Source organism: Diabrotica virgifera, chromosome 3 (assembly GCF_917563875.1).
Source record: "Diabrotica virgifera virgifera chromosome 3, PGI_DIABVI_V3a".
In the NCBI taxonomy this organism is placed as follows: Eukaryota; Metazoa; Arthropoda; class Insecta; order Coleoptera; family Chrysomelidae; genus Diabrotica; species Diabrotica virgifera.
This window is the reverse complement of record NC_065445.1, coordinates 187,092,174-187,116,658: the sequence shown is the minus strand read 5'-3', so window position 1 is coordinate 187,116,658 and position 24,485 is coordinate 187,092,174. Positions and strand designations below refer to the sequence as shown.

The 24,485-nt window shown below is 32.2% G+C and overlaps 1 protein-coding gene across 1 annotated transcript in view; it reads right to left on the bottom strand.

Annotated features, from left to right (window-relative positions):
* LOC114334875 (ATP-binding cassette subfamily C member 4-like) overlaps window positions 1-24,485 on the bottom strand; it is a 202,312-nt gene that overhangs the window by 62,770 nt on the left and 115,057 nt on the right. Inside the window, exons 13-15 of the mRNA XM_050647075.1 lie at window positions 21,549-21,928; window positions 7,307-7,534; window positions 2,805-3,035 (exon numbers count right to left, since the gene is read on the bottom strand). Of these exons, the coding sequence (XP_050503032.1) occupies window positions 2,805-3,035; window positions 7,307-7,534; window positions 21,549-21,928 (839 nt within the window). The remainder of the gene's footprint in view (window positions 1-2,804; window positions 3,036-7,306; window positions 7,535-21,548; window positions 21,929-24,485) is intronic.

Genomic DNA, 24,485 nt, shown 5'->3' with positions numbered 1-24,485 from the left:
CGCCGAATCTAGCACTCTCTCTCGCTGCGTAATTTGACATAAATTGATTAAAACTTGGCTGTGCGGCGTCTTTCATCTCCTGTTGGAGGACTCGGGCTTCTTCTGTTTCATTTGAGCCAGCATATGGTGCAAGACGATATATGTGAATAACTTTTGGTTTACCGTTTGGCAACTTCTTAATTTTGTATATTACGTCATTTATTTTCTTCTTAACTTCATACGGACCTTCTCATTGTCTTTGCAGTTTAGGACACAAGCCGCGACGACGTTGTGGATTATAAAGCCAGACAAGATCACCTACTTCGAAGCTTTCATTCTTGCATCGAGAATCATATTGATCTTTCATTCTGTCACTGGCTATCTGGATGTGTTGTCGGGCAAGTTCATGAATGTTGTTCATTCGTAACTTCAGGCGGTCGACGTATTCTTCGCCTGCAACATGTTCCTCGGAAGGTCTGCAGCCAAACTCTAGGTCGCAGGGCAAACGAACTTCACGACCCAACATCAGGCAGGTTGGTGTTTGACCTGTAGTTTCATTTACGGCCGAGCGGTAGGCCGTCAGGAATAAATGAATGTGTTGGTCCCAATCTCGCTGATGTTCAGATACAACTTTGGACAAGTGTTTACCCATCGTTCGGTTCATCCTCTCGACCATCCCATCTGATTGAGGATGCAGGGTTGTTGTTCTGGTCTTATTGGCACCAATCAATTTACAAACGTTTTGGAAAAGAGCTGACTAAAAGTTTCGCCCTTGGTCGGAGTGGATCTCCAAGGGAACACCAAATCGGCTGAAGAATTCTTTAACAAGTACCTCTGCAACGGTAGCAGCTTCTTGATTCAGTAATGCATAGGCCTCGGTCCATTTCGTAAAATAATCCGTGGCTACCAGGATGTATTTATTTCCAGCATCAGTTTCTGGAAATGGACCTGCAATGTCGATTGCTACCCTTTCCATAGGACTGCCAACATTATACTGTCTCATGGGTGCTCTCTTTTTACCAACTGGACCATTACCGGATGCACACAGTTCACATTTCCGGCACCATCTTCTTACATCATCTTTACAGTTCACCCAATAGAACCGTTCTCGAACCTTTTGCAGAGTCTTCGTAATACCAAAGTGTCCACCTGATGTACCGTCATGCAATTGACGCAATACTTCTGACACTTTACTTTTAGGTACAATCAACTGAAGCTTCGATTCTGTACCATCATCGTTCTCAAAGGTTCTGTACAGAAGATCATCTTTTAGTACTAGGCAATTCCATTGGCTCCAGTAGGCCTTGACTTCCGGACTACATGCACTAATGTTTTGCCAACTAGGTCTCTCACCTTGCCGCATCCAATCCAATACTCTTTTTATACATGGATCGTCTTCTTGGGCGTCTTATAACTGTTGGGGCTGCCATTGCTCATTAACGACGGTAGTTCGTCTCACAGGGCAAAGCTGTTCATCTGCTTTAAGCCGGTGATTACAACTTTCACCGCATGGCTGTATCGAGGAAGCATCTGTATTTGCACCAACTCTTCCAGCCCTCTTTATGCGTCTCTTCGGCATCGTGTCACGAATCAGCCTCGAAACGCATCGAAAAATGCATAAACATGCTAAAATCAGTATATTAAGGGCCAGATTTTCTTATTTCGGGGTACTTGGGGTCACTGAACACGAATATGCAATCAGAACCGACCTCTGGAGCACCTGGGTGCCCAGGGTTACTGCTAAGGTACGTCATGTAGAGTTTCGAGGGTTTGCTTTTGGAACTTAATTGATGCAAACGGATTACTCAAGATTACTGATATTGTGGAGCAGCAATTACATATCATTTAATTTCTATCCATTAAATAGATCGGTGAAGGTCGTTGTTATATCGGATCTTATACTTATACGAAATACTGAGAAATGCGATTCTCGATATGATTACCGATACTCAAATACAAGAATAATCATAGTAATCAAAGTATCCTACTACTAGAAAACTTTCCTCAAATAGAAAAGTAACAAAAGTAATCAAAGTAACGAATACTGTAAATGATTACTTTATACAAAAGTAACGATTTGTAACGAATGCTCGAAAGTAATAATCAACATCACTACGGCCAGTAGGACGACCAAGGAAGAGGTGAATAGACGAGGTGAGAACCTATACTAAGGAGATATTGAGGGAGAGGCTAGAACCCTACTAAGCGTTTGGCCACACGGGCGATTTTTTACGGCCGCCATAAGAGCCGTAAAAATCAGCGCGAAAATGGGTCGCACGGTGAGAATAGTAGATGGCCAGACTGAGCTGTAAAATATCGCGCAGCAACAGTCTGGCCATCTACTATTCTCACCGTGGGACCCATTTTCGCGCTGATTTTTACGGCTCTTACGGCGGCCGTAAAAAATCGCCCGTGTGGCCAAACGCTTAGGTTGTAGCGCCATAGGAGAGAGAGATAGTGGGGGCTGGTTATAATCTCAACTGCACAGATAAGACAAAATTAATCAAAACGTGTAAAAGAAGATGGGCAGAAATGTCACGGGAAAAATAATTTCAGGCAAAGGCGAACTAGAAGCATAAATGACTGGATTCTATATAGAAAAAAGAAGTAAAACAGTTAGTTCTACTAGTGAGTAGAACGAGAAAGCACAAACTAATTAAAATTGCAACAGATGTAACGAAGAGATATGTATGGAGTGACATTTTATCTATCTAATAAAAAGGCATTCAAAGGTAAAAGCGGTGTAAATATTATAGGAAGTAGGAAGAATAAAAAAATACATTAGAATCGTATGATAAGTGCAACCTTTATACATATACCCTTACCTGTTTTTACTGCAACAGTAAAGAAGGTAACAACGGCCAAAAATAAAATAATGATAATGTCCAAATAAAAACAAAAATATTCGCTACACATCAGAATGAGGCTCCAAACGCTTGTGTGTTGATCCAAGAGGCTTTCGAAGGTTTCTGATATTATGGCTTCAGCTTCAGCACTTCTAATCGTAAACACTCCAAGTAACGATTTGGATAAGAATAGTTGTAAGGGGGCGTTAGCTGCAAAAAAAAAATCAAAAATCTTGTACTATCTGAAGAATACACACAATATACATACATGTTTTGGTATCTATCTCAGAATTTTTCAATATGGGTGTACCACAGATCACTTATAATTATTATGAGAAGTAGGTGATCTGAGGTGTGTATTACAGTGGAACCCCGATAAGTCGGCCCCCGATAACCCGGAACTCTGGCTAACCCGGACCGATTTTCATCAGACAAACATTTCAACAATAAAAATGTATATAATATAATATTTGAGAGATAATGGGTATTTGTGTAATTTGAACTATACGATATTAAAAATGACTCATGGCACACGGCGGCAGAGCGACGTTCATTGTTGTGATTATCGGAAACAACAGGCACCTGTTATTCCTTTATTTATTTCAAATAAAAAAAATTCTTTTTTAAACAATGGTCTTAGTCTCCACTGTTCTTAAATAACATAACATCGTTCTGATTGTGACCGTATTGTGTGTAGTACAATTTTAACTATTTAGAATGGAACTATTATATATTAACTATTTAAAATAGCTTCAGAACAACGTGTGTAGTACAGTCGTATTTTAATTATAACGGAGTTTATCTGTAAGTATACCGTATTTTATTAATTTTTACCATATTCTCCGGCTAACCCGGATTTTCGATAACCCGGATCGGCCGTGGTCCCGATTAATTCGAGTTATCGAGGTTCCACTGTATTTTTGATAGATGCGTAAAACTATGAAGAACAAGACGAACAGAGTGTCATTTTGGTTTTAATATTAAAAACAAGCTTACAACTTAGTAGCACAAAAACAGAGTATTTGGAATGTTCATTTAAAGATGGAGTTACTACAAATAAAATGATATCTTTGGATGGTGAAATGATTATGAAAAGTAGTAATTTAGGATATCTAGGATCGGCATTACAGGATAATGGGGAAATAGATAGATGGAGATGCATGTAGAATTAGGATGGATAGGATGAAGTGGAAGGAAGCGAGTGGTGTGTTGTGTGACACAAACATTTCAATGAAGCTGAACGTTAAATTCTCTAAAATAACCATAAGACCAGCTATGATGTACCTATCGAACTTAAGCTTGGACAGTTAAAAAGAAAGAGGAATAACGAATACATGTGGCGAAAATCAGAATATTCAGATGGATGATTGAAGTGATAAAAAAGAAGAAAATTAGGAATGAGTATATTAGGGGAACTCTAGAGGTGGCACCAATTAAAGCCAAAATAAAAGAGCATATTTTAAGATGGTTTGATAATATTCAACGTTGAAATGTTTATCATGACTATGAAGAATCGCTGATCTGTCGATCTACCTGGAAATGGTAGAAAAGGAAGATCAAATAAGACTCGCGGGAGACTCTTGGACAGAACATGTCGGTACAGGAAATTGATATTAATATAACCCAAGATAGAAGCTTATGGAGAAATCTTCTTAGGGAAGCCAATCCTGCATAGGGAAAAAGACAACGAGAATAATAATGATTAAAAATTATTTTTCTTCTTCCTCTTGATAAGCAATTTTGCTTGTTTATTGGCGGATTGATGTCTCTATGGAAAGTTGTCACTCCATCGTTTTCGAGGTCGGCTGATACTTCTTCCACCGATTGGTGATTTATCTCTTGCTCTGTTGACCACACACAATGGCTTCTCTCCTCTTTTGATTTCTCAGCGTATTTTCTGTAATTATTCTCAGTAGTCTCATCTCTGCAATTTTCAGTAGTCTTTATATTGTGGCTGTATCGGGTCTTGTTTCTGATGCCTCTGTCATTATTGGTCTTACACTGGCTTTATAAATTCTTGATCTCATCTCAGTGTTAATATTTTGGTTTCGCCATATAGGGGAATGAGGGGCATGACGGGGTCTCGTGGTAAGACGGGGTACCGCACACAAACAAGAAACTACACGTTGGTGAATAGCATGCAGTAACTCAATAGGAAGAGTCATTCGATTAACGGTCCCTGCAAGAGAAACCGTGAATGAGAGTGCACACGTTTTTTGTTTACAAACGGAAAACTGTTTTAGCGATCCGTTGATCTAATTTTGTGCAAGGACAACCATCGTTATTTTAAGGTAATTATGATCACCTCATTAATGTCTTTTTTATCGTTGTTTACTAGTATTCTTATTTTGATAATGGCATATTGTTTGTGTGAATACGTTAAACATTTAATTAGTGAATTTTTTTTTTGTTCAAAGTTACCTTTTGAGGCAAGATGGGGTATTGGGTGCGGGGCATGATGGGACATTGGTGGTAAGTCTGGGTTAATTTAAATTTCTTAATAAATATCATTGGATTATTATTTTAGATAATACCGTGGTACATACTTACAAGAAAAAAAAAACAAAAAGAGGAGAGTGGTCGAGAGATGCTATGAAAACAGCCATAGATAAAGTGACATCGTCAGAACCCTGGGTAGGCTGCCAGACCTGTGGATGTTGAGCTCACAATGCTTGTGCTAGGGTGGACAATGAAGATCTGGAGCAAATACACATTTTTGTTTGTTTTGTGAGAATTAATTAGCATCACCATCATGCCCCAATTCCATTACCCCATCATACCCCATAGTATGGGGCAAGATGGTTTTTCATAATGTTCTTATTAATGGCTAATTGTTGAAAAATGTGATAGGTTGATTTTCCAAAGATTGTACCAAATCATAGTTAGATTAATGACGTAACGTGCCATCAATATATAATGTTGTATTTTTGTTATTTTCCTTAGCTACCCCATCATACCCCCCTTCCCCTAGTGTTATTAAGACATCTTGTCAGTTTATTTGATTTTGTGCTTGATTTCTTAATTCTTCCAGATCTCCGTAGCTTGACAATGCAATTCCAAGGTATTTTATTTCCATTACTTGTTCAATATTAATAACATCAATTTATATTTTACATCTGATTACGTCTTTATGATGCATGGGACTAGCAACCTCACCATCATATCGCATACTACTACTTGAAACACCGCAAGGTGCCCTTTGCTCCACTTGGAGGTGTATGATTGTGATGATGAGTTCTTTACTAATTACTATTGTTTTAGTTTTCTGAGATGAATTTGTCATATTGAATTATTTTATTATGTTAAATCTATAGACTAATCTTTGCAGACTATCTTCGTCTAGGGCTATCAATATTGCGTCGTCTGCATTACAGAGTATTTTTACTTCTTTGTTTCTCATTCAGTATCCTCTTCCTTTGTTGACGCTTTTGATGATTTCATCCATGATTAAGTTAAAGAGCATAGGACTCAATGAGTCTCCCTGTCTTATTCCGCTGCCTATATATATATATATATATATAGGTTCTGTAAGTTGTACATCTATTCTGGCTTCCATTTTGTTGTTTTGGTAGATGTTTTCAATAGTTTTCGTGATAAACGGTCGAACCCGCTTATTAAAATAGCCTTCGTGTCAATCAAAACTATTCTTATAACCGGGATATTCTAATAACCGATCATTAGTCGCTAGTAGAAAGGTTTCGGGACCTCAAATTTCTATTCCTTAAACCGGGATATTTCCTTAAGAGGTATTCTAATAAGCGGGTTTGACTGTATAGGGGGACTTCTCTATTATGCAGAAGATGGATTACATAGTTGAGTGTTATTCTGTCAAATGCTTTCTTTAAGCCAGACATAGAAATGCTGGTCTATTATACCTACTCTAGTGATTTCTCAGTAATTTGCGTTATGACGAATATTGCATCTGCACACGAACTTCCAGTACGAAAACCCTGTTGTTCATCTGCTAAACTTATCCTCGGATTAATTAGTTCTTGTAGAATTTTAGTTGTTAGTATTAGGGTAGGTAGTATTTAACAAGTTGATACCTCTATAGTTTTCTGGCTACTTTTATCTCCTTTTTTGAACAGTAGAATTCGCAGTAATTCGCTCGTTCTCCATTCTTCCGGTATTTTGTTGTGTTTTGTGATTTTGTTATTTTATGTTGTTAATTGCTCTGTCATTGCTACTTCACAATATTTCAGTAATTCGTTTGATATTCCGCCCTTACCTGCAGATTTTCTGTTCTTCACCTTTTCAAGTGTTTTTTGAACTTCCTGTGTACTTATATTAACATCTTCACTTGTGGTAATTTCTGGTGTCTTTCCGGTTCTAGCGTCATTTGGTCTTCCTCTGCATAGAACTTTTTAGCTAGTCAATCTATGTATGTATGTATATGATTAAAAATTGAAATATTTCATTATAATAATAAATTTTATAGGATTATTTGATAGATTGTAAAAGCAGTCTAAATGAGTACTTACTATTATTATTAAGTCTCTGTAGACCTCTTATGGTAGCAACAAAACAAGATACCAAAAAATATACCATTATAGCAATTAAAAACATGGGAAGAATTATAGCTGGGATAGCGAACATAACTAGTAACAAAGCTCCGTACACCGCTGAAAACATTTGCAAAGTGGTGAAGTTCTTCGCTGGTAACTGGTTTATTACGTCCATATCATTCGAAAATCTTTGCAAGATTTTGCCTAAAAAAGTAGATTATCATATCAAATTTAGCATTTGTAACAGTCTAACAAAACTCAGCTTAATATAAGAGATCTGAAACAAATGTTATAGAGTAGTGCATATAGATTTTCACTTCGGAAAATATCAAACAAGATAGAATTTTTTGTAATTTCATTAAGAAATGTTTAATAAACAATATATCAAAAAGTTCTACTCGAGAAGTGGGTGCTTCCTTTTTTAATAAACAAATGAACTGCGAAATTAATGTTTTTTTAAATAACTCCGAAAATATAAACTTAAGAAAAAAAACTGACTTGACCATTGAAAACTTCAGAAAATTTTACAAAAAAAATTTATATAAATATTTTTCTAAAATTAAATCTGTAGCTTCCATAATTTTTTATTTATAACGCTAAAGTCACCCTTCTAGCATATGGCGAAGTGCACGGTTGAGTTATTTTAATGTAATTCTTTAACTGATCGATCAAATGTAATTTTAGAAATTGGACATAAAAGAAGAATAATTAAGCTATCTTATAGTTATAATAGAAAGAAATAAAATGTATGGGCATAAGTACGGTGTGGGCTGAAAGTGAGACTTACATGAATTTTGTTTAAAAATGATTTAAAAATGTGTAACTAATACAATTTTTCTTATAAAACTTTCAATTTTGCACAACTTACCTTTCAAACAACTTACTAAACGATGTTTCATTCAAAAAAATCTCAAAAATTTAATTCAAATGATACGACGTCTCGGAAAATGTAATTGTTGAAAATTTCATAGTTTTACAGAATTAACACCACTTTAAGACGGTATTACTCAAACTTGAACAGGTTTATCACAGTTTTACAGAATTAACACCACTTTAAAACGGTATTACTCAAGCTTGAACAGGTTTATCACAGTTTTATATGTGTTTTTAAAGCTTAGGATATAGTCTTTAAAATGAACTAAATTATTTTACTTTAGAAATGAAATACACTATTTCTTTTTGAGAAAATTATGAAAGATAACAAAAATATAATACAAAAACCGAAAATTACCAGCTAAAAAAATGTTTATACAAAGTGATGAAAACTTTTTTCTGTAAAACTTACCTAAAATACATTTAAAAATAAGCTTTAACTATAATAAATGTTCAACAAAAAAATTTTTGTTTAGCTCTTATACAGTACGTCTGCGTAACTTGGAACCTATTGATAACTTTTTTATTATCAGTCTTACGAAAAAAAGTTATTTTTTATAAAATACTCTGCATCATATATAATCTAAGATTCAACCACCAAATATAAAATTTTATTAAGTTTATACGTGGTATGTCAAAAAATATGAATTTCACTAAAGAGTAAAGTACCTTTATAATTCACAATATCGAAAATTGTTATTAAGAAAAGTTGTTTGGTATTAAAAAATATGTTTCAGTGTTCAATTACATCCTTCTAATTAAAATATTGTAAATAATGAAGGCACTTAACTCTTACGAAAAATTCATAGTTTTGACATACCTCGTATAAAACTGAAAAAGTTTGATATCTGATGGTTTTATCTTAGTTTTTAGACCAGGTAGAGCATTTTATGAAGAATAACTTTTTTTCGTAAAATTGATAATAAAATAGTTACAATAATTGCAATAAAATGATGATGGGTATTGTAATTTAAAAAAAAATTAATTTTTTTTTTCGATAAGAATGATGTATGTAATCGTTTATTAAAATATAGTTTTTAATTTCAAACATCTTTTCATAACAGCATTTTTTGACATTCTGGAATTTAAATCTCTTTAAATAAAGAATTTCATATTTGTGACCTAACTCGTATAAAATTGATAAAATTTAATATCTGATGGTTGACTTTTAGATTTTTGACTATCCAGAGTATTTTATGAAAAATAATTTTTTCTGTAAAATTGATAATAAAAAAGTTTTCCATGTGGTTCCTAGCTACGCAAACATACTGTATAAGAGCTGTTGTATAAGAATTTTCAAATTGTAATGCCATATTCGGATTCAGCATAACCAAAAACAAAATAGAAATATATTTGATTAAAGTAAAATAATGAATTTAACGACCTTTTTAAAATTAATTATATAAAAAATTGTTATTGTTTAAACAATTAATAAACAATTAGCGGCCAAATCTGCGAGTAGAACTTTTTACTTTAACATGTATATAAACTAACAAAAAAAGTTTTAGCAAAATATAAGCTTGTTTGAATTATTCCGAAACAATGCATATTTTCGTTCTAATTGCACTCCCCTATTATAGACAAAAAATTAGACCGTGGCACTTGCGGAATGCCGACAGAAGTGAATACTTCCTATAGATTCGATTATATTCGACTCAATTCAGTTCGATTCCATGTTCCATGAGCGCGCTAAGAACCGGCAAAATAACGCAAAAGATGGAAAACATAATAGATCGTGTAATAAAAAGAGATGAAACTAGTAGAGGTGGAAATTATCGATATAAACGTATAAATTATCATTACATGACATAGTTTCACACCTTTATACTTATCGGAGGACTATGACAACAATTGTCACTGTGACAGTAGAATTTTATAAAATACTCCTGTCACAGACGTTTGAAAGTGGGAAACTACGTAATGTAATGTTAATTTATCCGTTTATATCGATAATTTCCACCTCTACTAGTTTCATCTCTTTTTATTTCATAATGTATTGTTTTCCATCTTTTGCGTTATAGTACCTTCTATAAATTTTAAAGAACCGGTTGGATTGACATAAAATTTGGCATACACCTAGCTAACAAGTCAAAGAAAAAAGTGATATTGTGCCGATGTGTCCTTTTGCCCTGGGGGTGGGATTCATCCCTTCTTGGGTGTGAAAGAATGTAGGTCCAAAATAAGTTCGAAAGTGGATAAACTGACTAATAGGTCTGGATTCCGCGTATGAAAAAAAGGTTGATTAATAGCAAGCTGAAAAATTGTTAATAGCTTCAGGGTGTCTAGTCGGACAAACTTTGATATATGGGAACACTGGAACAGGGGAAGTTTTAATTGTGGAACAGGTTAAAAATTTGGAACGGTCAGACTACGAAAACGGCACATGTATTTTGTCCGACAGAACAGACTTAAACTCTCCGAACAGTGATTAAACTTTCATGCAAAAATCAGACTGCTATTTATCACCAAATGGGCGTTTTAATGAGTGGAACATGTAGAATATGTCAAATGACAGGAATTATGACAGGTGATAAATAGCAGTCTGTTTTTTGCATGAGAGTTTAATCTCTGTTCGGAGAGTTTAAGTCTATTCTGTCGGACAAAATAAATGTGCCGTTTTTGTGGTCTGGCCGTTCCAAATTTTTAACCTGTTCCACAATTAAAACTGCCCGTGTTCCAGTGTTCCCTTATATCAAAGTTTATCCGACTAGACACCCTTAAGCTATTAACAAATTTTCAGCTTGCTATTAATCAACTTTTTTTTTCATACGCTGGATCCAGACCTATAAGTTTAAGCAACTTTTGACCTATAGAGTTTTTTCATTAAGTCAATATTTTTCGAGTTATTTGAGAGTGAATATGTTCATTTTTCAACAAAATAACGACGTTTTAGACAGTTTTTCGCAAATAAAAATAAATCAAAAAGTAATTATTTTGTTGAAAAAAACATTCTTAATAAAAATAGAGCCTGTAAAAAAGTGAAAAAAAAAGGTATATATCTTAGGTCTCTAGACCTCGTAGAAGCCGAAATATAGCTAACGAAAAATAGGTTCATATTCGTCAAATTCCAAATCGAATATTTTAACGTGAAGTAACTAAAAAATGAAACACTTTTTGGGTAAAACTCATTACATTTTTAAATTGTTAAAAAAAGCTTTATTTTTGTTTTACAAAAACAATTTCTAGCATCAAATCTAAACAAGTTACGTTCAAAATAAAGTTAGTTCCTTTTTTTCTTGGTAAAAAAATCAGGAAAATCAGCCCCCAATTAGCATCTCATATGAACTTAATCGTTACCACTTCATAAGTTGCTTTACTCTTGTATGTATTGTTTCTATGATCTGTAAGTTTCTTCGGTTCAAAGTCCTTTTTTCTGAAAGGCCTGTTGTAGTTCAAAGGGCTTGAATGAGTCACTCATCACGATTGTATGCACATTTTGAACAGCCATATCTTAACCAATTTTTGTCTTAGAGAAAAACAAAAAATTCAAAATATTCAGAAAAGAAAATACGACTTTTTTACTGTTTGATATTTTTGGTATTTCGAATAATTTTAAGTTATGTTGAAAAAAACATTTGTTTCAAAATTAAAAATTAAAAATATTTTACTTTAAAACCAAATTTTTTCAAAAATCAGCACTTTGAGTGGATAAAACTTACAGATCATATTATAAACACAACATAAGTAAAGCAACTTGTAAAGCGGTAACGATTAATTTCATTTTAGTTGCTAATTAGGGGATGATTTTCTCGATTTTTTTTTCCAAAACAAAAGCGACCAACTTTAGTTTGAGCGTAATATGCTTACATTTGATGCTAGAAACTTTTTTTATAAAAAGAAAAATAAAGCTATTTTTAAACACTTTAAAAAAGTTATAATAAATTTTCTCCAAAAAGGGTTTCATTTTTTGGATATTTCACGTTGAAATATTCTATTTGAAATTTGGCGAATATGAACCTATTTTTTATTAACTATAACTCTGCTTCTACTAGGTCTAGAGACCTTATAGGCCTGGATCCCGCGTACCAAAAAAAGTTGATTAATAGCAAGCTGAAAATTTGTTAATAGCTTAAGGGTGTCTAGTCGGACAAACTTTGATGTATGGAAACACTGGAACAGGGGAAGTTTTAATTGTGGAACAGGTTAAAAATTTGGAACGTCAGACTACGAAAACGTTCCATGTATTTTGTAGGACAGAACTTCTAATCGATTTGTTAGCATTTCACTAAACTCTCATGCAAAAATCAGACTGGTGTTTATCACCAACTGGGCATTTTAATGAGTGGAACACGAAGAACATGTCAAATGACAGGAATTATGTTGATTAGTAATAGCAGTCTAATTTTTGCATGAGAGTTTAACGAAAGGGTCGTTGGAAATGGGACGTTTTCGTAATCTGACGTTCCAAATATTTAAACTGTTCCACAATTAAAACTTCCCCTGTTCCAGTGTTCCCGTACATCAAATTTTGTCCGACTAGACACCGTTAAGCTATTAACAAATTTTCAGTTTGCTATTAATAAACTTTTTTTGGTACGCGGGATCCAGGCCTATTATGCGTACACTTTTTTTACAGGATATATTTTTGCTAAGAATATTTTTTTCGATAAAATATTTACTTTTTGAGTTATTTGCGTAAAACTGTCTAAAAATGTGGTTATTTTCTTGAAAAATGAACATATTAAACTCGTAAATAACTCGAAAAGTATTGACTTAATGAAAAAACAAAAGTTGCTTATAATTAGTCAGTTTATTCATTTCCGGACTTATTTTGAACGTATATTTTTCACTCCCGAGAAGGGGTGAAACTCACCCCCAGCGCAAAAGCACGCATCGGCACAATATCACTTTTTTTCTTTGACATGTTAGCTATGCGTATGACAAATTTCATATCAATCCAAGTAGGCGAGCGGCAGCAACCCCTAAAATTACGTAATACGGACCACGGAAATCAACTTTAAGGTGAATGACCAATTTTGGTCATTCTTTATGTTTTCGAAATCGGTAAATCCGAATATGAAGTTTATTTTTATCTATAATTGGTGGAACATGTTCAAAAATCAAATTTTATGCAACAATGCGAAAAATCAATTTTTATGATTTTTCAACTTTACCTTACTGAATCTTTGGTCGCTGTAAATATTTCCTTTTGAAAATTTTATTGTGTCATCTTTGATGTATTTAGACAACAATGTGATTTGTCCAAAATATTTAAACAAATTAAAAGAGGAGATGTTAATTCTTAAACATTTTGTCGTCAGATTTCGTTAGTTTCATGTTTACGTAAAAAAGTTGAGTGACAAACTTTTTAGTTTAAAATTTTAACTAACCCAGCAGTAAAATATAATTCATAAAGAAGTTTCTAGAAAATTTTGACGACTTTATAGACGAGCGGCACACACCAAAAAACGCTTATTTCTCGAGATACTGACCACGCTGTGCTGAATGGCTAAATTTGATCATACTTTATGTTTTTGATGGTACTGAAAACGAAAATTAGGTTTATTTTGAATTTTACATGGGGGAACATGGTCAAAATCGCAATAACATTCTAAAAATAAAAAAAATGATGAAATCACGTTTTTTTGCGTTTAATTCGCTACAACTCTGTTCCATTTTAATATTTTTTCCTGAAATGTTTACAGTATATATTTCTTACCTTTCTGAAGACAACGGGACCTGTATCAAGCTTTCTGTCTTAATATAATAAAAATTATGAATTGTTTAAAGTAAAAGGTGCAGATTCCTGAATTGCAAAGTTTAATCGCAAAAGTTTAGTGACAAAATTTCAAATTTAGCTTTTTAATCAAGTTTATGTTAAAATATAGAGTACAAACAACAAAATTATTTATAGAAAAAAAAATGGTGCACATTTTAATTTTAAGAAAAACGTGATTTTTTTTATTTTTAGGGTAAAATTGAAATTTTGACAATGTCCCCAACTAAAATTCAAAATAAACCCCATTTTCGTTTTCAGCACCATCAAAAGCATAAAGTATGATAAAAATTAGCCATTCACCACACCGTGGTCAGTATCTCGAGAAATCTCGTCTATAAAGTCGTCTATAATTTTTTTCCTATTACATATTTTGACTTGAAATTTTCCAGAAAACTTCTTCGTGATTTATGTCTTAATGCTGTGTTGACTAAAATTATGAACCAAAAAGTTTGTCACCCTACTTTTTTCAGTAAACATGAAACTAACGAAATCTGACGCCAAATTGTTTAAAAAGTAATAACTTCTCTTTTAATTTGTTTCAACATCTGGTATAAATCTTGTTGTTATTTAAATTCTTCAATAATGATACGGTAAAATTTTCAAAAGGAAATATTTACAGCGACTAAAGATAGAGCGAGTTGATATTAAAAAATCATCAAAATTGATTTTTGTAAAAATAAACTTCATATTCGGATTCAGCGACCTCGAAAACATAAAGTATGAACAAAATTTGCCATTCACCTATCATGGTCGCTTTTTCGATTTCTAAGCCTCACATTAGGGGTGTGCCGCTCGCCTAAAGTGGTTCTTTAAAATATACAGCAAAAAACGTCAAAGAATGTACTATTATTTCGCCAGTTAATAGCGCGCTCATCACTATATTTGATACATTTGAAATTTGGTAATTATTTAGTAAATTATTTTGATCAATTTTTTACACAATAAACATTTAATTATGAGACTATCTTTATAATCTGGTGCTAATGTTTTTATATTTTTAAATAACTTTTTTTTTCTACAACCGTGTTAAAAATGCAATTTTTAGCACTCCATACGAGCGTTAAAAATGCTACTTTAAGGCACTAGTGCTTTAAAAATTTTAAGGCACTGCAGTTCGTATTGACCGTATGGGCAATTTTGATGTAATGTCAAAAAAATATAAAAATGAAATGTCAGTCAAGTTCAAGTAAAAGTTTTTGTAGATATTGTCCTGTAATTACGTTTGTAGAAAAAATATTGTATGATATGCGTGTTAAAACGTACATTTTTAAGGCACTCATGTGAATTGCAGAACTCGCTTCGCTCATTCTGCAAACTTTCACATGCGTGCCTTAAACGTGTACTTTTAACACTTAAATCATAAATAACTATTTTCTACAACCGTGTTAAAAATGCAATTTTTAGCACTCCATACGAGCGTTAAAAATGCTACTTTAAGGCACTAGTGCTTTAAAAATTTTAAGGTACTGCAGTTCGTATTGACCGTATGGACAATTTTGATATAATTTCAAAAAAATATAAAAATGGAATGTCAGTCAAGTTCAAGTAAAAGTTTTTGTAGATATTGTCCTGTAATTACGTTTGTAGAAAAAATATTGTATGATATGCGTGTTAAAAAGTACATTTTTAAGGCACTCATGTGAATTGCAGAACTCGCTTCGCTCATTCTGCAAACTTTCACATGCGTGCCTTAAACGTGTACTTTTAACATTTATACATAAATAACTATTAAATACGAGTTTTAGAGGCTTAAAAACTCATACGTAAATTATAATAATTATTGATGCTGACAAGTGCCTAAACTAAAAGTTTTAAATTGTTAATTATGCGCCTCAACTCGCCTTTTAAGCCGTCACGTCGTCGCATCGCTTGTCACAATATACAGGGTGTTTCATTAATAATTGTCCATGTAGTAATAAGCATGAGTTACAGGGTGTTCTATCTAAAAATTTAAAAATTATTTTTGGTCAGCATTTTAAAACTATTCGACGTATCGTCTTCATACTTGGCAGGAAGTATAGGTACTGTACAAACTACTAAATTATGTTAAACAAACGTTTCTGGCTATTACCGAAGGCATACAACGGAGGAAAGTGAATGGTTGACTCTTTCCAAATTCTACGCCACTGGCAAAATTGCTATTTTAGTTCAATTTTTGGATTCTCCAATACTTTCTATGAAAATAATATACTCTTCATTCGTAACCATAAAGTAATTAGTTTTCGAGATCTTTGAAGTTAAAAATGAAACGACACGGTTATTTTGATCAGTGTATTGTGTATTGTGTCGCTTTATTTTTAATTTCAAATATCTCGAAAACTAATCATTTTATCGTTACGAATGAAGAGTATATTTTCTACATAAAAAGTATTGCAAAATAAAAATTTTTTACTAAAATAGCAATTTCGTCAGTGGCGTAGAATTTGGGAAGGGTCAACCAGCCACTATCCCCTGTCGTACGCCTCTGGTAGTAGCTAGAAACGTTTATTTATCTTAATTTACTAGGGTGTACAGTACCTAAACTTTCTGCCAAATATGATAAGGATACGCCAAATAGTTTTATAGTATTGGGTACAAATAATTTTTAAATTTTAATCATATGAATCATATCATAAATTAATCAAAATAACTGTGCCGTTTCATATTTAACTTCAAATATCTCGAAAACTAATGACTTTATCGTTATCAATGAAGAGTATATTATTTACGTAGAAAGTATTGGGCAATCTAAAAATGGCACTAAAATAGTAATTCCTCCTGTGGCGTAGAATTTGAGAGGGGTCAACCATCCACTATCCTCTGTCGTACGCCTCTGGTAGTAGCTAGAAACGTTTGTTTATCATAATTTAGTAGGGTGTCTAGTAGTCGCATTTTTTGTTAAGTATGAAAAGGATAAGTCGAATTGTTTTAAAATGCTGAGCAAAAATAGTTTTTAAATTTTTAGATAAAACACCCTGTAACTCAGTAAGGAACCACATTTTATTTAAGTGTTTTAGGTTAAATCTTCGTATTTTGTGCTAAGGTTTCTCCAGTTATTATATGGACAATAAAATTATTAATGACACACCCTGTATATATGGTGCGTCTCTGTCACTCTACATAGCTATATGATTAATATAATCTCGATGTATTTAATTAGCTTAATTAGCACATTGACAATATTTAATTGGATAAATAAATTTATTATTAAATTATAAAATTTTAATAATAATGTAAAGTATTATAAAGTTAGGAATTTTTCTCATAAGTACGTATAATGGTGTAGGAAACAGAGGTTGAACCTCGTAAAATGGACACAAGTCCGGTTTTATTTTTTTCTTGTATATAAAGGGGGTTTCACCCCTATTCAGCGGTCCCCATAAACGCGGTCCCCGATTGAGCGGTCTTAATACAGCGGTCCCCGTTTCAGCGGTACCCCGATTCAGCGGTGCCCAATTCAGCGGTGCCCAATTCAGCGGTCCCCATAAACGCGGTCCCCAATAGAGCGGTCTCAATAAGAAAATAATAATATGACAATGATAAGTAATTAGTTTTATTGTCGGATATTATTTTAACCTATTCTTGTTTGAAAATATACAGGTAATATCTAAGTATCTGGTATATACCCCAGTTAATAGGGGAAAAAATCATCGATTTCACGTAAAGATGTTCTACAGGGTTTTCAAAGTTTTAAAAGGTAGATGAGGGATAACTGATGATAATTCCGTGAAGACGTACAGCTGATTTTGCTTTTTTTTTAACAATTGTAAAGAATGGAAAAAGCAGTTTTTTGACTATAAAACGTTTCTTGTACATTTTAGAGAAAAATGTTTCAAATAAATGTAGATCTTAAAAAGTTCTTTAATTTGGTGGTAAGCATATTGTAATATATAAACAATTGACCGAGATAATTGCAAAAAACCCTCATTTTTGCAGTAAATTATAAATATTAATAATTTTATTTTTTGCACAATGACGTAAAATTTAATGACTTTAAATCATGTCAATTAATGAGTTATTTAAGTGTGCTAAATTTCAACCAGATCGACCAAATAGTTTATAAGTTATTCAATTTGTTTATCCCAGATAGCAATTATTTATACAACTGTTCTTGCCCTACAGTGACTCTTGAAAAATACCTGACTTTTTAGCTTATAAACAATTAGAATAACTTAGATATTTTTTATGTTCCGTGCTTGCATGTAGGCTCAATGAAAAGCTGATGAAAAAATTCATATAAAAAAAAAATAATTTTATATGACAAACAGAAATCAAGTTAGCATTTATTTTTTAATAAATCATATTTCCGTTGTTCATAAAAACTAAGAGCTGAAAATTGAACAGATTGTATATGAGAATCTACATTTTATGATCCAGTTTATGAACTGCCTATGCAGTGAAATAATGAAAAGTTGTGACCCTTTAAAATGACGGAAAATCATGGAAAAATCAATTGATTACATTTTTTTTATTATTTAATTTTACAATTATTTCGTAAGAATTCTGTAAATTTTATTAAATAAAGTATATTATTAAGATAAATATATAATAAAAAATGTACATTAAAAAAGAAGAAAATAGTTTTATATGACCAGTAGAAATCAAGTTAACATTTGTTCTTTAATAAATCATATTTCAATTGTTTACAAATATTAATAGGTGAAAATTGAACAGATTTTATATAAGAATCTACATTTTATAATACAATTTATGGATTGTATATGCAGTGAAATAATAAAAAGTAAGGACCCTTTAAAATAATGGAAAATCCCTGAAAAGTAAATTGATTACATTTATTATAAAAGTTATTGAATTTTACAATTATTATTATTTTGTAAGGATTCTGTAAATTTTATGAAATAAAGTATATTAGTTAGATAAATTCTATAATAATTATAAATTAATGCAATACATAATTTTTTTTTTAATTTGATACTGCCTTAATAAAGTAATTTTTATTTTATTATAATTTTATTCGATGAATCTCTTAATATTTGTCTAGGTAAGCATCTAATAAGTATAAATTTAATTTTTGCATTATTTAATGATGTATGTGTAAGTTCAATAATTAGAATTAAATTTCTGTATTCGTTTTAATAGTAATTTATTTGAATAAATTTATATAATTAAGTACAAAAATTAAAAATAAAAGAATGTTCGTGAATTTTAATTTGATTATTCTAGTCAACGTCTACAACTTACAAATTGCTTCTTTGCAAGTTATAGTTCATCTTCTACAAAGTGTATTTATTTCTTTAAATAAATCATCTAACTCAACTTTGTCATGAATGACTGCAGCGCGATTGAAACATTTTTTCTCTTCTTCTTCCAGGCTTGTCGTATTTTTCATACTGGCATCATAAATGACCATCATTAAAAATGTTCGTTGCATAATGTATTATTATTTTGAAAATACGTAAATAAAACATCAAATTTTTTGCAAATTATTTACTATATTACCCTACTTTTTATGCAATTGCAAAGCTATATATAGGGTGATTTTGGAACAATTTATTGTTTGTTTATTTTATAAAATTCATTTTTTATTGTTAAAACTACTGTCCCCAAGAGGCTCCTGTTTTTACTCATTTTCCTGAACGATGCCTCTCAAACGGCATGCTGCAGAACCAAACGCCGCTGAAACGGGTCGGTGGAATCGAGAACCGCCGACACGGGGACTGCTGAAATGGGTACCGCTGAACCGGGGACTGCTGAAAAGGGTCGGTGGAATCGAGAACCGCTGAAACGGGGACTGTTAAAATGGGGTCTTACCACAAAGGGCTGTTTATTATGAGACTAACTTTTTCTTAAAAAATTTCGTCCCGGAACCCCCCTTTTCATCCCTTTAAAGGGGGTAATTTGAGGTTTTGGCGAAACGTAGCCCTTCCTGTACGTTTTGCAGAAAATTTACTTAATAGTAAAATGAAGAAGACTATATTTCCTACTATTTATTTCCCAACAACATATGTCTATCACCCGCCGTTTAGCGGGGGTGGCGCCCCAAAGTTGACAAGAGTGCGAAGAAAATAAAATATGCATAGGTCATTATGTGTAGCAGACAGTGTGTTCTTTTATTTGCCATAAGTACGTTATCAATAAAATGAATGAAATGAAGTGATGAAAAAAAAAAACAAAAACTGGAACCCGCCAAAGCATTTCTTAGGTTTACAGCGCCACTGTGCCGTAACGGTTTCTTATATGAAAAAAATGCATAGGACCTTATTTGTAGAAAAAATAGTGGTCTTTCATTCTGTATAAGTCTTGTTTTAAAAAAATGCATAGGTAATGAGAAAATCGTAAGAACATGCTCTCCAAAAGATTGGGGTAGTTCCTGCAGTTTATTTTCAAGGATAGGGGTAGTTTTCGCAGGGATGTTGCAATAATCATATATATTTATGAAAAACCCTATTGATGGAGCATACGTCTATATGGGTCAAAAAGCAAAAAAAAAAATTTTTTGAACCCCCCCTTTATTTATTTTTTTTGGCTACAGGGGTTGTATCAAGAAATCGCTTTTGGTATCCATACATGGGTAATAAGAACGTGCACAATGAAGCATTTTAATAAAGGGCATGTTGTTTGAAGGATTCCAAGAAAATCACTTTCTTTATTAAATCTCCTTTTTTTTGGGTGGTTCCGGAAAAAAATGGGGGCGCATTATACAAATTTGTAAATAAAACCAGTACATGGATAATCGCTGAAAGTTTTTTTACTCTAGCATAGGCGGTTCAGATGGTATAAAAAGGGGTTTTTTAAAATGTAACACCCTGTAATTAAAAAATTTGCAATTACCCTTAAATAAAACCTATACCAAAAAATCAGCCACTTATTTGTGATTAATTGCCGCAGGGTTTTCTCGTAATTTTAATTACCGTTAGGAAAAAATAATTTTTTTAAAAAACATTTTTTCTAAACATTTGTCAAATTTGGGGCGCCACCCCCGCCAAACGGTGGGTGATAGACATATGCTGTCGGACAATAAAGAGTAGGAAATATAGTCCTCTTCATTTTACTATTAAGTAATTATTAATAAATAATAATTTATTAATAATAATAAGGGGGTAATAAATTACCCCCTTTAAAGGGATGAAAAGGAGGGTTCCGGGGAGAAATTTTCTAAGAAAAAGTTAGTCTCATAATAAGCACCCCTTAATATACCAGAAAAAAAAATAAAACCGGACTTGTGTTCATTTTGCGAGGTTCAACCTCCTCTGTTTCCTACACTATAATATGATTGTGCAACAGATAGGCACAATATAGTGTGACGCGCAGCGGCGCGCAACAGCGGTACGACAGTCGAGTGAAGCCGCATAATTAGCAATAATTAAAAAACAACGGTGTATATTAAAATAAGCTCATACTACTCATTAGAATCATCTTGAAACTGAATGTTTAAATTTCACTTTAGGCACTTGGCAACCACAAACATAATAATTTACATAATTATGAGTTTTTAAGCCTCGAAAATATGAATTTTTGCATTTTTCATATATTAAATCGATTACAACTCAAAAATTATCAATTTTTGAGAAAAATGACAAGAAACTTTTTTTATTTAAAATCTTTTGAATTTGTTAAACAAATTTTGCCCAAAAACTTCGCCCAGCACCCCTTTTTCGCAACATGGTCTATTAATTAATACTTAACCTGATGGGTAATTTTCAAAAAACTTCATTGGAGAAAACAGCACTTTCTCGAACATTTTGCCATGCAATACCCTTGATGCTTTCATACAAAGTGCATGAAACAGAAGGGACCTTACAACGGTGAATATTATGCAGATAATTATAAATCCCGCATACAAGGATACATAGAGATCCTTTTCATAAATTCCAAATATTTTGGTTTCTCCGCTTGTGTCGGTTTCAATCACTGTGATATATTTGGTGTGATTTTTGTCCAATCCGAAGAGGAAGTCTTGTATTAGTTTGTGGTATATCGTACGGCTGGCTGCAGTTTGGTTTTGGGATAAGTACTCATTTCTAGGAAATAGTTGATGAGTAAAATTCTTTGCTGAATGTCTTATCCTGAAATAACAGCATTTTATGAAATTGTATAAAATATAAAATCGTTTTAATGTACACAACAACCAAACAAAAAATAATATTAAAAACTGAAGAGAAAGACCAAAATTGCTCTTCCAAATTTGGAGACCTAAAGAGTTTGTTAAAAAACCAGTAAATCTAGTACAAAAAATATCTGAGTATCAAGTTCGTACAATAATTAGGGGGTTTGTAAAGAAATTGTATATGTAAAGTTCGTAGAAATCGTGTTTCGCTCCGAAATCGAGTTTTTTTCAATTAATTCTCCGTAATTCCGAAGATTTTAACTTTAAACCAAAAACACCTAAATAAAAATTCACCGTAATTTAATTCTACATAGAGATATTCTTTTTAGATCTCCTTCGATGAAAACTTTCCTCTCGGAAAATGCGGGTTTACCCAACAAAATCTTTAATTTTCAACTAAAAATTTAGGTAAGTAATTATTTATAAATCATTAAATAGCTTGGTGACATAAAAGCTTTTTTGTAGTAGGATATTTCCGAAAGTCGGCGGCAATCTAACAAATACTTTGACAACAATTAAATTCTTAATAAAAACAATTCAAAAGTTTTATTTCCTAAGAAAATAAAGAAATACGTTATTAGTTAAAAATTTACGGTCCAAATAATAACCAGAATAATTATGATACACCAGAATAACTATAATTTTCGTATAAAATTCACTGTACCTATCTAACGTACTTTACAAAATTGAAATTTGACTATTTGAGCAATCTCAGGAATGTTTTAAAGTTATAAACAATTTTTAGGTTATATAGAAATAAAATATCTCTGCAACCATTAGATTAAATTAAATTTAAAAAAAAAACGATATTGGAAAGGACGTTTCTTTTAAAAGAAAATAGCTGAATTGCGAGGAGTGGTTCCCGAGATAAAACTGGTCAAAGTTGATCGATATTTGCCAGATATATTTTTTTAACCAGATTAGCTTAACCATATTAGTGGAAAAAAATTATAAGAAATTTAAAAGAAATATAAGAGGTGAGAGACGAGCCAAAATAATGGATTCGGAACATTTTCTGAACATTTTTATCTAGAAATAAACCAGGAAAGTCAAAGTACATTATACTCTGAAATATAAAACAAAAAAAGAGAGGCAGTTTACTTTTAAATCTAATGAATCAAGGGAATATAATTTCGAGAGGTTGGTCAATTTTACATATCTGGGGGTTATTAGATATAAAAGAGAAAGGTTGGAAAGAATCGAAACTAAATAACAGATTGGCAAAGGGAAATAAAGAGATGGGAAGCCTAAGAACACTGATAAAATCCAAATGTGTATCGAGAAAAACTAAGTTCAGGATATACAGTGCGTCCATAAAGTAACGCATAAATTCATTATTTCGTAAACTGATTTTTATTTTAAAATTAAATTTTCTGGCATATATATCATAATACTAGTGACGTCATTTGGGCGTGATGACGTAGTCAATGATTTTTTAAGTGAGAATAGGGGTCACGTGATAGATCATTTGCTCATTTGAAAGGGTATTCAATTATAAATCCAGTAATATAAACATTAATATAATTATTTATACAGGGTGTTAATAAAAATTTTTAAATTAAATTAATTGAGAAAAAATCAAAAATGTATATAATTTATTTAATTCAAAATACGTTTTACTGTTGTCAGAAAACAGGAAAAATGGTTTATTTAACAAATAGATATTATTTTTCACTTAAATTCAATGTTAAAGCTGCCACCCACCTGCCGTCTTAGCAGTTTGAATATTTCGTTTAATCGAAAACCAAAGTTTATTTTTCAAATAATTTTTTTTTTGTTTTCCGACAGCAGTAAAATGTATTTAGAGTTAAATAAAATGCATACATGTATCTTTTTGTGTCAATTAATTTAATAAAAAAATTTTTAGGCAGCCTGTATAAATAGTTATGTTAGTGTTTATATTAGTAAATAGAGAGTTGAATAAATACCCTTTCAAATGAGCTATTACATGACCCCTATTCTCATTTGAAAAAATCATAGATTACGTCATCACGCCCAAATAGATGACGTCACTAGTATAATATATATGCCAAAAGATCGTAATTTAAAAATAAAAATCGACTTGTTTCGGAATTTTTCCTTGAAGTCGCCGGTTTACGAAATATTGAATTTATGTGTTACTTTATGGACGCACTGTATAAAACGGTAATAAGACCCACAATTACGTATGGTAGCGAAGTATAGACAATGAAAAAAGCAAATAAAGAGAAATTGGAAAGATGGGAAAGCAAAATGCTCAGAGCTATATATAGAGGCAAAAACGTGGCAAAAGGTTGGGTGCGACGAACAAACAGGGAGTAGGAGAAACTGTATGACGAACCAAGCACCAGTCGCTTTATACAGGCACAGAAAGTGAGATGGATGCGATACGTGATAAGAATAGAAAGGAAGAGAATGACAAAGATTATCCTAAAATGGGGTTCAATCACGAAAAGAAGGAAAGGACCACCCAGACAAAGATGGTTTGATAGCACACAGCCAGATATCAGAAAAGAGAGAATTGATGGTTCATGGGA